We start from the raw sequence: 18053 nt of genomic DNA on the forward strand, positions 1-18053 counted from the left end.
TCTCAACAGTTGTCAAAATGACAGCTGTGCTGATGATTGTAGAGTTATTACAATTGCTTTTTTTTATCCTTTAATTTCACAATGTGCTCAGTGCCTTAATCATTAGACATCCTTATGTTTGTATACATGTTGTTATCCTTCTCTTTTATTCTCTATTAATAGTGTATCAAAAGGTCAACCTTAACTTGTTTTACAATTAACTTTTTGCTTTTAAAAAAATATGGGGTCCATGGTAATATGAGCTGGTTCATGAGTTATCTGGGTATGAATTAACCATGCCAAAACTTGGTCAGCGTTACCTGTTTTTCACACTTGTGTGTCTTGAATTATTAGCAATTGATTTGTGATACTCTCATTATCTTGGACCCAATTTTACATACGGTCATGAAAATTTGTATGTGGATGCTTAAGGAGCACAAGTAAACCATACCAACACTAGGTCATTGTGACCTATATTCATGGCTGAGTGACTTATTTATGTTTAGCTATCTGTTCATTATATTGTCACTATATGCGACCCATTCTACCTTAGTCTGGCTTACTCTAATTGAAATTGCAATGTAGATGCATTTCATGGTGAATAATCCATCCACAAAACTGTGGCATTGTTACCCAGTTTATATGCTTGATTGACTTTTGCATTTTAAGCAAGATAATGTTAAACCCTTTATATCATGAACCCTTTTGTTACCCAAACCTATGAAACTTGGCACATGGAGACATCTAAAGGAAAGTAATTGAACTTTCACAAAACTAGGTAACTGTAATCTATTTTTCATGCTTGAGTGACTTTTGCATTTTTAGCCATCTGTTTGTTACACCATCAGTATCTTGAGCCTTTTTTCATGTACACTTCTGAACATTGGTATGTAGATGCACTTAAAGGAGAGCAGCTGAAAGCAGGTCACTAGATTCCAGGCTTGAGTGACTCTGGCATTTTTCTATACCAGTTTGTATGTTGTTGGCTACTCCAGCTGTGCTCCTGATGAGGAACTATGTAGTTACAATTAAATACCTTATTAATTGCCTTTCATTTCTAGGAACAGTTTAATTCATAGCAAAACAATTTTGACATTCTTCCCTATCTACATACAAGCTTTACACATTTGAATATGACATTCTCAGACTAATTTATTGTATGAGTGGAGTTTTAAAATTAATGTATATTGCATTTTCAGTTGCAGAAAATTACTTACTTTGATTACTGAAGTAATATTTTTTCCAACTATTTTTATGCTATTAGATAATGATAATTTCTTGTTTTTAATTTCAGGAGGGAAAGAAGCAGTTTGATAAACAAACACAAAAGTTCTGTAGCTCCCTTGAAAGATATCTCAGCCTGAAAACAAAAATCAATGATAATACTTTCAAAGAGGTAAACTGACTTGTTATTGTTCAGAACCATACCATACATAGTTATATATGTTATCTACTTGGGAATTTGCTTTTTTTATATTTTTTAATGGGCTAAAGCGATCGTTAAGATATAATGGCACAAATGACAGAAAACTTCACCAGGATAATAGATTTCGGCTAATTGCAGACATGATTTTTCTCTATTTTAAAGCGGAATTCCACTTTTATCCTGACTTGAATAAGATTTTTCTTGATATAGTCCATTTTTTTATCTCATCTCTGAGCCAGTTTTTAAAAAAACTGTCTGGTCCCATTTTGCAACAACCCTTGTAAAGTATTCATTCCATATATTAGTAAGCACAAGAGTCTCGTAAGGACTATTCTCATTGGTCAAAAGTTTTTAAATTGATCCAGTGAATCTTCGTGTAATGGAAACTGATTGCATGGAAAGAAGAAACATGTTTGCAAAACATGGCGTCCCAAGTTGTTGAGAGAGACCATGACATGAAAGGTTTAGATAAAGGATTAAATTATGTATGGAAATGGGAATGGGTGGGGCGAAAAGTTGACGGAAATTTAGTTGGTCAGTTTATAAAAAAACTGAACGCTTGAAGAATGGCATTTTGTGACCTCCACAAGAAAGATCTGAATTCCAATAATTGCGGTTGGAAGAGTTTGTAATAGCACCTACAAAAGAAGCTGCATACAGAAAAATTGAAGCGCAGAAGGCATCAGGAAAAAGTGCAATTAATTACTATAAGAAGAAAGATTTCTTGCATGAGAGAACAGATGTAGCCCTCTGTCAGAATATGCGTACTGCATGTCGCCAATACAAGCACCAGCTTGAAAGGAAAAAGGCTTTCACTGAGAAGGAAAAGAAACAATTGCACATTGAACAAAAAAAGTCAGTGGTGACAAAAAAGAATGCTAAAGAAATCTTTGCCAAAGCCACAAAAAGCTTGACTGACATATTAACTGGTTGTGTCCAGTGGAGAAAAAGACAAGTGAATGTATGGCATTATTTGCATATAGTTGATGTACTTGGGTGTTTATTTTACAGATTTGTTATGAAAAAAGATAAGTATAACAACATATTTTATGCAAAAATTGACAAATTGTTATGACTTAATTACGATGTAAACACTGACATGCACATGAAATAACTTCACCATCAATAATATTGGAAAATAGGTTCATGTGACTAAATATGGTGAAATTATTAACGTCAAGTTGAACATTTTTGGTAAGTTTATTAGTTTTTCAAATGATTATTTTGATTTATTTTATGATCATAAGTTGCACTAGGAGCAGTTTTTTATGAGTGTAAAATCTATTTTTGTCTGGGGGAAGGACCCCTGGATCATGGGTGCTTCCCCTCAAGACCACATTGGGGGAGGACATTGTCCCCTTAAAAAAAATTTCAGCTTTTTTTTATGGAAGACCAGAATCATGTCTGAATACAATAGATTATTAAAATGCCACATTTTAACATTGTTGATGAATAATTTTTTTATTTATAATTGAAGAAAAAGTATACAATAGAAATATTGTTGGGATAATGTGCACTTGCAATATAAACTATGTACAGTGTTGTAATTAGGCATCATTATTTCTTTACACAGTTATAAATATTTGCTTGCAAGTAATTGTATTTTTGTTCTAATATTTGTTCTTGTAAGAACATTTTTGAAAGCAGTGACTTAAGTTTATAAATTTCTTACAATAATTTTGAAAAAAATCTTTTTCCAAATTTGAAATTCTTAAATATTGGGAAGCAAGTATTTTATGGTCAATGACTTTTTATGGCATTTCATTACTCTCAAATTATTCGGAATTTATATATTGTATATTGTATTTGTAGCTTTTAATTTAAAAAAATACTCCAATGTACTTATCTCCAGAAATCATTGCTGACTTTAGTTACTAAGAGTGAAGAGATTTATGGTCTAAAAGAAAAATGTATATTTTCAATTTATGTACAAGACATGATTATGCAAATTAATGCTTCTTCAATAAACATAAGTATTAAAGATCTTTGATTACGGGCAACAAACTATGTGTATGTCCCAGGGTCACAAGACTTCAGGAGACAGATTATAGACATGAAAACAAAACTAGTTTTCAAAGCAGCAAAAGATGACATCTTCTCTACAGCATGACTGAATGGCAAATATATGATGCATATTTTAGATAGAAAAATATGTAATGAATAATTAAAAGAAGAAAATTTAATGAGAATTACAAACTGGCATGGAATTACAGTTTGATACAGCGTTCATTAAATGCATGTTCTCTTTGATAAATGTTCAAAGTGATAATCAGTAGAAATTAGTGTCAAGAAATATTACAAAAACAACATAATTTTGGAATATCTTTGATCAAATTTACACTCAAAGTAATGAGTTAAACCTTTTTTAAAGCCAGGAAAAGTGTAATAACAATGTCCCAGCAATACAGACTGGAAACAAAACTAGTTTGCATCACAAATATATCTTCACTACAACATGACTGAATGGCTGATGCACAAAAAGAATGTTTTCATGCATGTACTTGCAAATGCACATGTAGAGGTTAAAGTTGGGTAATTTGGCACTTGATGTTTACTGGGTGGCTCATTCCAGACAGTTTCTATATATAGTAATCCTCTTATCTGAAAGAGTGATATCAGCATCTAGTATCTGTCTGGATTATACTTATGTCGGTTAATAAGGAATTATCAAGTTAGAACTATATGAAATGACAAGTTTATTTTAATGTGTGTACCGATAAATGAGTGTAGAGTTTATTAAGGGATGACCAACAATTCAGAATGTTATTCTGTGATGATGTTAATTATGCCTTTATCACTGGAAATAATTTTTATCAGACTATAATGAAAAAAGGGAAATTGACATGATATCAAGCTTGGGAGGTTGTTTACATAGTGCTTCTGCAGCACTGCAATATCAGGCCAACTTGGTACACCTTTTTATTGATTACAGTCTTGCAACCACCTTCAAGGAGATTTTTGTAGCATAATGCCTTGAAGTCATTTTTTTCTTTTTTTTGTTCATCAGTTCATAGGTATGGGTGCAGTGCATTCATTTTCAAAATTTGTATAATTCCTAAGCAATTGCATTGGAGCACTTTGCCCATGGACACACAACAAACTTTGGTTGAACTGATAGTGGGAATTACACTAGAACCATTTGGTCACATACCTTAACCACTGAACCACAAGTGTGGTTTTTAAATGAGAATGGGTACATTGGCTTGGGAAGATGATTTGATGGATACTAGACATTATGGTCGAAGATTTGAAGATAAAGATGGTCGTTTTTCTTTTCTCAAATTAATTGTAAGTGTGGCAGCATATCAGAAGAAATATGCGTGGAAATAATAAATATCCTCATTTTATTATATCCTTTACATATCCCTTGAGTAATATCATTTGCATGTAATGTCCTCATTTATGTTTAATGTCTTCATTTAAGTATCATCCTAATTTTCAAGGTTAGTTAAACTTCTTCGGATTCTTGTCAAACAACATTGACCATGATATGCTGCTGCATAATGCACCAGAAGATTAGATTCTGTGTTCTTTGTTCTATTGAGGACACAAAAAAATGCATGGACCCAGATCTGCCAGTGCATTATGCAGTGAAAGAGCTGGGTCTGTGCAGTTTGGAATTGGACTTTCAGCTGAGCGTATACAGCAGTTTTGAATGGGAGTAAGCATTATAGGATCACAATTCCATCAAAGTTTCCAATAACTTTTAACTTTTACTGCTGCATGTCTTGATGTTCCTCTGGTCAGATTGAATATTACAAATACAAATATGTTTGAATGATAATTGTGACACATAAAATTTTTCTCACTTTAAATATCTGTATGTTTTTGAGGGATTTTTTTTGCTTGCTTGCAGGCAGATGCACAGTTGGATATGGAAAGGCGAGGATTTAACCAGGCCTCTATGCAGTATGTGCTGATATTGCAAGAAGTTCAAGAAAGGAAGAAGTTTGAGTTTGTGGAAATTGTAAGTCAATAATGTCAGAGTTTGCTCAATATTCATCACATTGTCAAGAAATAAAGCATATTCATTATGAATGGAATGCAAGTATTTTTTAAAATTTGGCATCAGCATGCACAGATCATATGTGTTAAAAGATGCATTGTTTTTGTTGCACTCGTATTGATACATCTTCGCTAGCCACGTTTCTCATATGTTAACCTATCTACTCCTTGGCGGATTGATCAGATATTTCAGTGCTTCAGGTCTATAAATTTCATTAGATGCAGCAGCAAGCCACTTCATCCAATCAGAATCAAGTTTTGCAAATTTGAACACTTTTCCTACATGATCAAGGCTAGGGGAGCATGCAACTGGAATGCACAAATATATCCATTCCCTCAATATATCTGATTAGTAAACATTTTTCCACTACTGATCCATGTTTGCACAAATACATCATTTCCCTCAGTACATCTGTAATGTGTTATGAGTTCTATGCTAATAAAATAAGTAACATAAAAGAGTGAAAAGCAACAAGTTTTGTAAAATTCAACAAATAATTTTTTTGCCCCAGGATACAAAGTGAAAAAAGAAAAGAAAAGAAATTATGATACTTTGAACTAAATCCCAAAAAAATCCCAGAATTCCACATGTCCTACTAATTTGAAGTTTTCAATAAACTTTTGTTGAAATCCAGATTAAGTCCACAATTGAAGTATTGATGTATCTGTGATAACCTGTATAATGCTGATGTGCCAACAGTTTTTTGTTGAAGTATAATTCCAGGTGTGGATTCACTATAAATCCAATTGAATGTCTCTGTCCAAGAATATTATTTTTTTTGAGCCCTCTGTATTTCCAGGGAAAATAATTGCTGAATTATATTATTTGAAGAAATTAGTTCCAGCCCAAGTGAACAGTGAACACAGCAGTAATACAAACTGACTCTGCTAGACCTTAAATCATGAATGAATAATCTTTCCAGTAACAAGATTTTATAGTCTTCCACTTGACCACAGAATACAATTAACATATTCTGAAGAAAAACCCATTACCTGATGGAAAATAACCTTCTGAGAAATGTTCACAAAATGATATGTTATTTGTTGCAGTCTGTTACTAAAATTATAAACTGTATAGCAGATGACAGGTAGACCTGGCAATTCGTAAGGAATTTCCAAAGATCAAGATAGATTCAGATAAACATTTACTACAATACCAAAATCAATATTTCAGTCCAGGTAGAAAATGAACTTAGTTTGATTAAGTTAAAATTCAACATACAGTGTTACATTACAGTAGCATGCAATGAAATAAAAAGTATTTTAAAAAAACTAAGAAACAATATGAATTAAATATGCATAACAAATGGCTTCTCTCTGGTATAAAGGTCATATTTTTATTGTTAAACTTACAAAGTATCATTTTGAAGTCATTTGCTTCCACACAGTGCACCACTATTAAACGCTATTGGTTAATTGGCATTACGTATTAAGGGATACAACTCATGAAAACCAAAGATGTCACTAGGAGAAAGCACTGAAATATCTGAGTGATCCACCAAGGTGTAGATAAGTTAAAATATTGTAACGATGACTAGTGAAGATGATATTGGTAGAAGGGGGAGATTAACAGTATTTTATTCCCGTCAGCATCTGCAGCACCAACAGTTTCATAAAGGTTTTGATTTTTATATTTAATTTAGTTTTATTTCCTTAACCCCACAATGAATTCTGCTCATCCTAGGGATGTCTCGTCATCAAATAAAGGTTAATTCATTCATTGACACAAGTTCACCCCTTTGAGCTTGATGCCACTGTGATATACTGAATGATTGCATGAAGGTTTTGCATAAAGGTTTTCATTTGGGACATATCATTCTGATGCAAAAAAGCAAAGATATTCATTCTATGAACATAAACTCCCTCCCTTGGAGTAAAAGTTTCCAGAATATTTGCTTTAAGTTTTAGTTTAAGCTTTCAGTTTGCATACCTTAATCCCTTCTTGGACTATTTATTTGGAATGTCTCTTTATTATATATTACTTTTTTCTCCATTAACTTTACATTGTCAGAATCATGCAGTTTTCTACGATACTGAACACCATGATATTGCACACACGTGCATGACACATTTGCCTAAAAATAGTATGGTGTATTAGGAACTACTTTGTAAACAAACCATGTACACTCATGTAGCAGACTTATAGGTGTCAGTTTATTAGATTTGAATTAGGATGAACTTGAACAGCTGTTTTGTCTTTTTGAAAGTAGAGATGAGAAAGTGAACAATGTGGAATAGTTTGCTGAGTGCTCTATTGAGTATATAAAAATAGCATAGAAAAGCATACTGATGGCGAGGGCTCTCACATATCTATCAGATACATACTATTTTATTAGTGAAAGTAGCAAATTCATGGAAAAAATGCAACTGAAGGTTTTGGTCAAACAGTAAGGGCCTCAGAGCCATTAAGCCAAGATGAGAAAAAATTCTTATTTCCACTGACTGAATGGATTGTGACACACCAGCTGCTTTGCAATTTTCCATGTTAACTTTGTTGATATAATGTATCGTATTTAGGCTAGCGATAGACCCCATATAGGTCATAACATAGCTGGGAGATCTTGCAAGTCGCCAGGCTTAAAATTGTCTACTTTAGCTGGTAATAAGAACTGCTAAAAATACTTTAAATTTTGCTTCTTCAATTTCTCAAAATGTACTTTGTTCTGCAAATCTGAAAGCTGTATCATGGGTTCTAAAGCTTCATTACACATTTCGAAATTGTTCTGTAATTTTAACTAAGTTCCAAGTGCAATAACATTCTCCTTACTGCACTCAAAATGAGATGAACATGATATTCCATAGCGTCTTTTTGATAATTACAATTGAAAGAGTTCATATTTTCCCCACATTATGATTCCAAACATTCAGTGACAGAACAGAAACACACATGCAGCTGAGTTAAGACCAATCCCTCCATGCTCAAATCACAGATGTGTATTTTGTGTGGAATTGACACAAATCCAGGTCCAGATTCAGCGGAATTGAGTAGAATCGACAATAACAAAAAATGGGTTCATTCCAGACCAGTTGGAAAAGCTATTGCAATGTGCATTCATTCACAATATGACTCAATATTTCAATTTTGAATAGACCAAAGTGAAAATTCTTTTTTAAAGTGATGTCAAGTGGCCGACTAAGTTCAATTTCGCTGGCAGAGTTATGTATGCATTAATATTGTTGTTGTGTATTGATGAATCTGGTCTTGTGTATTTATTTTGGAATACAGCATATATAACAATTACTTTGTTTCTTATCGTGTATTTTTTTATATAATTAAGCCTTTAGGATAAGAAAATGAGTATATAATATAAAGGTTACTGCATTTGAATGGAAAATATTAACTCATTTTGTTGGATGGATACTGCACTCCCACAGGTCATGAAGTATCCATCAAAAAAAAAACTTGTTCACATTTCCCCATACAAATACATTAACCTATAAAATTAGAAAAAGGTGGTATTTTGCAACACATTTGATCCCATTGTTGTATGGTTTACTGCGGTATTTTGTGCTAGGGTTTGACATCAAAGCCCTGGCCCTCTCTTTGAAATACTATGGTATTATTCAGTCAAAGAATGATCCTAGTTCACAGAATATACACTTTCCAACTTTAAATCAATTTTCTGACTTAATTACTATTACTGTACAATTACAATATCAGTACACTAGAGATAAATAAAGACAATAGGTCATTTGTTGACTTTAGTGGTGGGGGGAGCAAACCTTGCTTCTCTTGATCTCATTGTCAAAATGTTACTGTCAGGTGATTTGCATAATTTTCATTCTGAGAACATGACATGTTCATCATTAGGAACAGTGAACCTAATCCAAATACAAAAAATCAAGGCATAAATATAGTGCATTGATAATGTGAACACACTATACATGAATTAACCTCAGAGTACAGTTGAAATAATTTTAGATTAAGAACTACAAATTTCAAGGTAAATAAATGTTATCTTATGATATTGTGGTTTGATTTAACAATGAAATTAAATTCACATTTACAGAATCAATTTTTGTTTTAGGTTCTGATGTTTATGCGCAGTTTGTTGACTTTTTACCATGAGGGTGAGTAAGAAATTGTATTTATTTACTTGGAGCCATACATATATAAACATACATATAAATATCTTGGTTGTAAGGAGTTAAGTCTGAAGTCAATATTTTTTAAGAGATGCACTTTGACTAATTGTATTAAATTGTTCTTTCAAAACAAAATTATAATGCTAAAGGATATATGATGTGTTGAATATCTCTGGAAAATATCTGTTGTCAAAGTACAGGAAGAAATAATTTTATATTGGTCTTCTGTCATGTATAAGTTGCAATTATGAAAGTTGATTCTCAAAAAGGATATTGTTAGGTGGGGCGGGGGAGTTAGGATTGTTTGTTTATGTGTTACTGAGCAGCAGTTGCATAGTTGGAGGCTAAGCAATAAATTTACTTATATATATATATATATTCACTAGGTTATGAGACAGCAGGAGACTATAAAGACTATCTGAATGATCTACAGTTGACTCTACAGAAGGTAGGTGCAGCAGTTACCGTCATTCACTCTCTATCAAATAGCTTTAAGTCTTTATCATTCAATTGTCAGTTTATTGCATTTATTTTAATCAATCCCTGTCACATGTGAACCTTTGCTGGACCAAGTCCTCATGAAAAGAGTTATTCACTATATGATTTGCATTCATTATATATATATATATATATATATATATATATATATATATATATATATATATATATATATATATATTTAGCGTGTATTTTTAACACCCAGGATGTTTTGACATTTCAAGCATCAGAGATTGTCTTATTGGAGAGAAATGAAGTGTTGTAATAATCAGCAATGATATTTTTCTGCAAGGGTCTTGTCATTTAGAGTTTTGCTAATGACATCTTTAGATAAAAAACATGTTTGATGCTTCAAGAAGCATTCTTTTACATGTATATTCTTAATAAATCATCACAGAAAGACAAAATTGAACTTGACCTGAAAGAAAAGAACATGTTAAAAGGTTTTCCTTTGATTTTATTTGAGTTGCATTTTCTTTGATCATTTTTAAAAAGATGATGAGAGTTCACATAATTTTTGTAGTAAAATAAAGGGGTAATTACTGTGATATACTAGTTGATGCTAATTGCCTGCAAATTATCAGTATAAAGCAAACATAAAATGAATATAAATATGTAATTTCTCCTTATACTAGGTGTTTTATATGCACCAGAAATGCTATTCACATTCCCTGTACAAAATTTTAGTGGACATTTTGCTGCCATCAGTTACTTCACTTGTCAAGATATCACTATTCTTTCAGACAAGGGAAAACTTTGACAGTACTCGAGAACAGGCTCAAGACCTGATGCTTCGTATGTTAGAGAACAGGGGAATGGTTCGTATCAAAATGGATATTTTTCTTGCTTAGTAATCTGTAGCAGTAATACAGTGCATTTAGTCATTTAAAAACAAATTTGATGAAGTTTCTACTCTAATTGCACTTTTGAAGTGTCTGTTTGTAATTTAATTATTAGTACACAGATATTAAAATTGGCATAATATGTTTTAATTCTGGTGTTGTGAACTTGATATTTAGCTCTATTGCTTATAGATCAGAGGAGCTTGTGGAATGGCCTTTTGTCCATCGTCCATCTATTTGTTAGTCAAGTTTGTTATTGCTGCTCATCTTAAACTATTTAGAGGATTGCCAGGAACACACACATTCATCTCAAGGTCTAGTTATTTGTAAAAGAAAATGGTGCAACTTCGACATCGAGTATGGCTGCCATGGTTGCCATCTTGAAAATCTTGTTGTCACTGCCCCTTCTGAATGGATGGTCATACTGACATTGGGTTTTCACTGAGAGTCTTATTATGATGTCTAGTTTGTCCTAAATGACAATATTAATGATCTGTCATCCTTTATGGCTGCCATTTAGAAAATCTTATTGACATGTGGTTTTCACTAGAAGACTTGTGATGATGTCAAGATGGACCAACTTGAAAATGTAACCAATCTGACCTACAATTCAGCTGCCAAGGAGGCCATATTGAAAATCTTATCACTACTCCCTCCAGATAGATGCTCATGTCGACATGGGGTTTTCTTGAAAAGAATTCTTTTGATATCTAGTTGGTCCTAAATGAAAATTTCACAAGTCAGATCTTTTGTATGGCTGCAATGGTGGCTATCTTGAAAATTGTATCGCTACTCATGAATGGATGGTTGTTGTTGTTGTTGTTGTTTTAGGGTTTAACGCCATTTTTCAGCACAAGATATGAATGGATGGTAATATTGACATGGAGTTTTCACTTCAACACTACATCAACAAAGTAATGCTGATCCAACATGAAAACCATAGTGACCATCACAAAATATTTTTATCACTTGTAAAACACTTCATTCAATATGGAATTGTTCCTGAATGGAAATCTTAGAAATCTGATATGACTGTGGCGATGTGAGCAAGTTTGAAAACCAGGCTTACTTGAGCTTAGGTTAAGAAAGAGGTAATTTTTCTGGCATTATTTTTTTTGTACTTATTCAGCTTTTAAGCAAAGTATCATGTACATATGCAAATTAATTTTGACCCCACTTGGTATATTTAACTTTTTTGCAATAAACATGTTGATAATCAACTCTGACATGGATTTTAACTGAAAGGTTTATATTTGTAATGGCATATCAACATGATAACACAAACAACTATGAAGTAGAACTGAAATTTTAGCTCACCTGCCCACAAGGACAGCTGTGCTTATGGTATGGCCCAGCAGAAAAACCTAAACTTTTCAATTTCCTCATAAAAACTTACCAATTTATAATAAAGCATTCAGGCATAAAGACCTTTGGAATTTACACAAACAGTGCCGATCCACAAACAAGTATGGCTGTTGTTACTAAAAATAGAAACCCTTTAACTGACTCCTTTTCAGAAACTTCTTAGCAAAATTAGACTCCAATTCCCCATCATATATGGCCACCATTGCTGAAAATGACTTCTCAAAAAACACCCTCACTGGGCATTCAGCATTAAGAGGCTAGTGTTAGGACTGGTCAGCCTGGTGTCAGGATAATGTGACTGGGTGGGACATGATGCCACATGTCTTTGGCATGACGTCCTAGTGCTAGACATCACTTTGAACTGCTACACTGCAGTCATCATAGTCATATGACTGAAAAATTGTTAAAAGTTACATTAAAAATTCAAATCACACCCACATAAAACACCCAACATAATTGAACCAAATTTAAAAGTTTACTCTGGCATGAAGAGCTTTGAAGTACATACAGATAAAGTTGATACCAGTTCATCATAAAATAAGACTGCTTTTACTTAAACACAAAAACCTTCAATAGCTTCTCAAAAACCACTCAACAGAATTGGATAACATGCTTTCTAGCTTGAAGTTCTTTCATATTTATACAAATGATGCCAGTCTGCAATAAAATATGTCTACCTTTGCTAAAATTAGCATAAAAACATATAAATAGCATCACCACAAAAAGAACACTTTACAGAAATTGACCAGCTTTGACAGAAAGCATCTTGTCTCTGAGACATATCAGTATTGGGCAAATGATGCTGATGTTCTATCAGAAATGGATGAAAATACAGACAAATGAAAAACCATGTAACAGTAATTTTTAGTACATTTGCAGTCAACAGCCAGAGCTTGAAAGCTAATCTGCTATCCTGTGGTTAGTGATTTTGCTAACAGATCACTAAAACCCAGCTGTCACTATTCCATTGAAGCATTGAAAATTGCCTTGAGTTGCTTTCATAACGGGTTAATTGTATTGAGTACCTACCGACATCTTGCACTTGGTGAGGTACAGTTTTTACTCATGGTGCGAACTGAGAGGGGTGAAACCACTCATAGTCCTTCCAACCCATGATTTTGCCACAAGTCTTATGGAAATTACCCTTAAAATGCAGACTTTTGGAATTAAACTACAGTTTGTGGAAATACACTTCTTTGCGGTACAATTCAAATACTGGCTTGTCTGTGTTCCATTCGGATCCTGGTTTCATATTAGATTCAGTGGAAGTTGGTTTCATTACAGTTTAGGAAGTGGTTGTGAGTCAGAATTCACTTTAATGGGTTAATTGTATTAATTGAGTACCTACCAGCATCTTGCATGAGGTACAGTTAATGCTCATGATGCAAATGGACAGGTGTTAAACCACTCATCCGCTATTTTCAGAACAGCTTTATACATATGGAACTAGTCTGGTGTACTGCCTTGAAGCATTAATTTAATTACTGATAATAACAAAAGGTAATGCATCTGAGCTAGTATTGACCAATTTGACCAGTTTATACCAAACAATGTTTTTTAATATTTATATCATTGTTGGTAAACATTCAGTTCATTGTGTGGTGACAATTGTAAACCTGTGGAAGTATTTGCAAGGTGTATAACCGCCATTGAAACATCAGAAATTAGATTTTGACAAGAAAGAGCGTGATCACAAATGTGATCAAGAGAAGAGATTTAGAAAGTACCATAAATTCTGAAAAAATGAACCCGATAATTATAACAAAAGTATAACCCAGGAATGGATGTAATTTTGTGCACTTTTCGCATTGTGTATTAGGAGAAATATGAAATTGCTTGGGGTACTTCATTAGCAAACTTCATTGGTAAAGTTTTGAGTTGATGTTCATGAATAATAAATACTGAATTAGAAACTGAGCTAGCTTGGTGATCCTGTGGGTTAGTGGAAAAAATCCTAGTTTCGAGCCCTGATAGTACTGGAAGAAATCATGCAGAAAGCATTGTACTGACCCAGATTTCTTTGCCAGTATTTGTTACATCAGACAGATGCCAGCCAAGGGCATGATTTCAGAACCATCATGACCTCGCATTATCAAACCATGTTTGTGAATATGTATCTTGGGGCGTACATTTATACATGGTTCCACCAGGACAGGTTTGGACCTATAAAACTATTTCCTGGAAAATTGATTGGTCCATTTCCAGATTTTAGGATCCATTGGAACATTTAAATCTTACATTATGAGATTTGGTTTGATGGGCTAGAAGGAACACTACATCCATTATCCAAAGTAGATAATCCAGATTCAAGCTTCTGGTCTGGTTCTCAGTTTTTGTTTACATCTGCCAAAGAGGGAATGCATTCAGGTGTGAACTGGTCTGACCACTGATGAAGTCATGCTCCATAAAAAAAATTATAATGGAATTTATTATGGACAGTCTGAGGGCATAAAAACATGCATCCACTCAAAGTGGAAACTGCCCATTATAGATGCATTTTGTAATACTCAGTGGACAAAACAATGTCTGTTGAAGGGCTGAAAGGGTGTCTGTCAATCAGATGTTCTGATAAGCTCCATTTTATAATAATATACTCTAAACAATGATATTCAAATATTTGCATTTGTAAAGTTATTAATTGTGGATTCAACCAAACATTGCATGTGGTTATATCTTGTCAATATGTAATATGAGTTCAGAGATAGTTCAATGATCTTCTATCTCTGATTTCAGCTTCAAGGTTTAAAGCTATGACAGAGATATTTGTTCTACAATTAAATTGTGAGCATCTCGACTCAGACATATACGAAAATATTTTTTATCACCAAATTTGCAGACAAGAAAATATTTTTTATCACCAAATTTGCATACAAAAAATATTTTTTATCACCAAATTTACATACAAGAAAATATTTTTTATACCAAATTTAGTATTTTAAAATGTTTGTCCAGAATATCAGAAATGATTTCAAACTCAGCAGATAAAAAGAATAAACATTGGGAAGAAACAGACATTTCATGAATTCCTAAAAAAATGTTTGTGCCAGTACAACTTTACTCTTTTTAGGGACTTTGCCTTTAAACTAATTTGTACACCCTATAATAAAGGCAACATGGACTTTGCATTCTTGTTTTAGGCACAATTTGCATTTATTATGTCCGTCTTTGTATTCTCAGTTACTGCAGTGGTATCTCCTTAGTGACTGACATTTTATACCAAAATTTGACTTGAAAGATAAGATAGCAGTAAACAACAGTATCCTAAACAGTCATGTTGGACTGAAGTTAATGCTCTGGTTGAAGTACATGTGGTCAGGTAGGATATTTAACAAGGACTAGACCTTAAGCTGCACAGTTTGGGAATTAAAACCCATGGTTTTTACTAGTTTAATTGTCACTCATTTATATCAGTCAAACATTGCTGTTAAATTGCTTTCTTTTGAAGTTCAGCTTGGCTGATTTAAACCCACTTTACCAGTGTATGAAGGTGCTTCAATATAATATATACTTGCTTATAAATCAAGTCCACCTGCACAGACCCAGATCTGCCAATGCACGCATATCTTGATCTGGATGGTTTGCTAGGAATAATCAGGGAAACAAACATCATAGACCCTGATCTGCTGGCACATTATGCGATTGCAGGTTAGGGTCTGTGTTGTTTGCAGTTGGACTTGACTCACAAGTGGGTATATATGATGGTGTTGGGATCATTTGCTTGTGTCGTCATAGCTAAGTTTGCTCTGATTTGAAATCATTGATTCAGGAGTCACTCTATTAGCTTGCTCCTCAGCATGATTATATATCACAGATTAAAATAAAGGGCTACATTTGACATTTCATGTTAAATAGAAGACCTTGAAAAAATATAAGAGAAACCCTATAACAGATACTTTTGTTCATTTTTAACTTGCATACAATTTTTATATAAAGCTTATATAAAGCTCAGATAATCAGCCAGTCATGCAGTTCACTGTAACCTTTTTGTCAATCCCTCCATGCTAATGGCATAGTATCCATTCTTTTTTTACCAAATATAGATTGTATTACTAATAATAGTATCAAACTTCATGCACTTACTCAAATTAGTAGCAGTGTTTAAATCTGCTGACATTTATATGTCATGGACTGTATAACAGATTTCAGTAAATTTTTCAACATCATGGTAGTTTATCTCCATTGTATATTGTTCCAATGATAGTAATAATTGAAACAGTTGTAGAAAATGTTTTCAGTAATGTTTCAGATGTTAATATAAATTCTCAGTTGACATGAAAGGAAAAGAAATGTAGAAAAGTATTATAAAGCGTTAACAATAGTAAAAGTGCCATGAATAGGGATACTTTTGGAGTTAGTCTTTCAGTCTGATCAAAGAGAAGCAAATTATTATAACCTTTAATCTTCCAGTACATCAGTATTCACAACACTTTGATTTTTGCTTTTCCAAATCAATGATCAATTCATTTGAAATGATAGTCTGTGTAAATGCATTTAGAAACATGTTCACATGTTATACATGTGATTTAAACCCATTGATCTTGATCTATTTTTGTAAGTAATCGTTTCATATTTACTAACAGTTTACAGAAAGCTTCTACAGATTCCGATTTTACCCTGATCCGTTAGGGCAGGCTCAGGTAATAAAGAAAAAAACGTACAAAGGTTTCTTGCCATAAGGAAGTAGATAGTGTTGCTTATCTTTCTGTGAATATCTGATACTAAGCTGGCCCTGATTTCCCAAAACTTTCTGAGCAGGAAAGTCAAGCTCAAACTCAAAACCCAAAAATCATGTATGATACATAGGGTGCACCTATGTCATGGAAACATGCAAATTTGGCAGTCTGGTAGAGAGGTCCAAGATGAGAACAATCAGAAAGCTGTGTTTCTGGCTTTATTCTAAATAGAGTTACAAACTCTTAAACTTTTGAGATTTTGAGTCTAAATTTCATGTGCAGAAAGGTTAAAGAATACAGGGCCTGGAGAGATTTGCCTATACATGATGAAAGTTGTCATTTTCTCTGCTAGCAAACATTAGAGTTTATCAGCTTTTCAGAATTCATGATAAGTTGGGCAAAGTTCTGTGTTGGATGATTTGTGTGAAGTCACTTGTTATCATTTCTGCTGTAACTGATTTTATTGGTCATGTCAGATAAAGGTCAGTCATATCATCAGTGTTTTATTACCTGGTGAAATATTTCCAACCTTTAGAAAAGCATTCATCATTCATCATCAGATATTAAATAATAAAAATGGAAGTACCATTAAACAGTCTAATTACAGCTACTCAACAGATTTTGACCAAATTTGACAAAACGCATCTGGCTTGAAGGGCAGAATTATAAACATTATGCAGATCTGTCATCAAATATGGCTGCTGTTTACAAAATAGAAAACTCTTAGGACCTTCTTCCCCAAAATGACTGAATATTACCAAATTTGTCATAAAGTGTACTAGCCTAATGGCCTTTAAACTTCTTGTAGATGGTGGTGATCTACCATCAGATATGGCTGCCATTACTAAAAATAGTATTTAAAAGAAAACATTTAACCCGCTTTAAACAAGCATTCAGCAGAATTAGATCAGCTTTTACAGGCAGCATACAGACCTAACAGCCCTTTAATGTTGGATAAATTATGCATATGAGATGTGATAAATAGAACAACCTTAAAGCAGTTGTTTTTATAACCGTTATAGTCAATAGTGTTGGAAGAGATTTCTAAAGATGCATCTTTCTGATACTGATTTCTTGGCCAGCTATTATGTTTAGTGATTAGGAAGATGTCAGCCAGGGGAGCGATCTCAGGCCCACATGGCCTTGTTTCATCTTTTTTAGCTAAATTGAATGTTGATC

The 18053-nt window shown here is 33.2% G+C and overlaps 1 protein-coding gene across 10 annotated transcripts in view; it reads left to right on the forward strand.

Annotated features, from left to right (window-relative positions):
* The window catches only part of LOC149796782 (rho GTPase-activating protein 26-like), a 168347-nt gene that overhangs the window by 56191 nt on the left and 94103 nt on the right, over positions 1 to 18053 (forward strand). For 8 of the 10 annotated variants that reach the window (XM_089961428.1, XM_089961431.1, XM_089961429.1 and 5 more), the window contains exons 5-10: positions 1274 to 1375; positions 5262 to 5372; positions 9439 to 9481; positions 9883 to 9944; positions 10738 to 10812; positions 16782 to 16838. In XM_089961428.1, the coding sequence (XP_089817554.1) occupies positions 1274 to 1375; positions 5262 to 5372; positions 9439 to 9481; positions 9883 to 9944; positions 10738 to 10812; positions 16782 to 16838 (450 nt within the window). The remainder of the gene's footprint in view (positions 1 to 1273; positions 1376 to 5261; positions 5373 to 9438; positions 9482 to 9882; positions 9945 to 10737; positions 10813 to 16781; positions 16839 to 18053) is intronic. The other 2 variants (XM_089961430.1, XM_089961432.1) reach the window with 1 other exon arrangement.

Source organism: Sinohyriopsis cumingii, chromosome 6 (assembly GCF_028554795.1).
Source record: "Sinohyriopsis cumingii isolate HCF-2022 chromosome 6, ASM2855479v2, whole genome shotgun sequence".
Classification (NCBI taxonomy): domain Eukaryota; kingdom Metazoa; phylum Mollusca; class Bivalvia; order Unionida; family Unionidae; genus Sinohyriopsis; species Sinohyriopsis cumingii.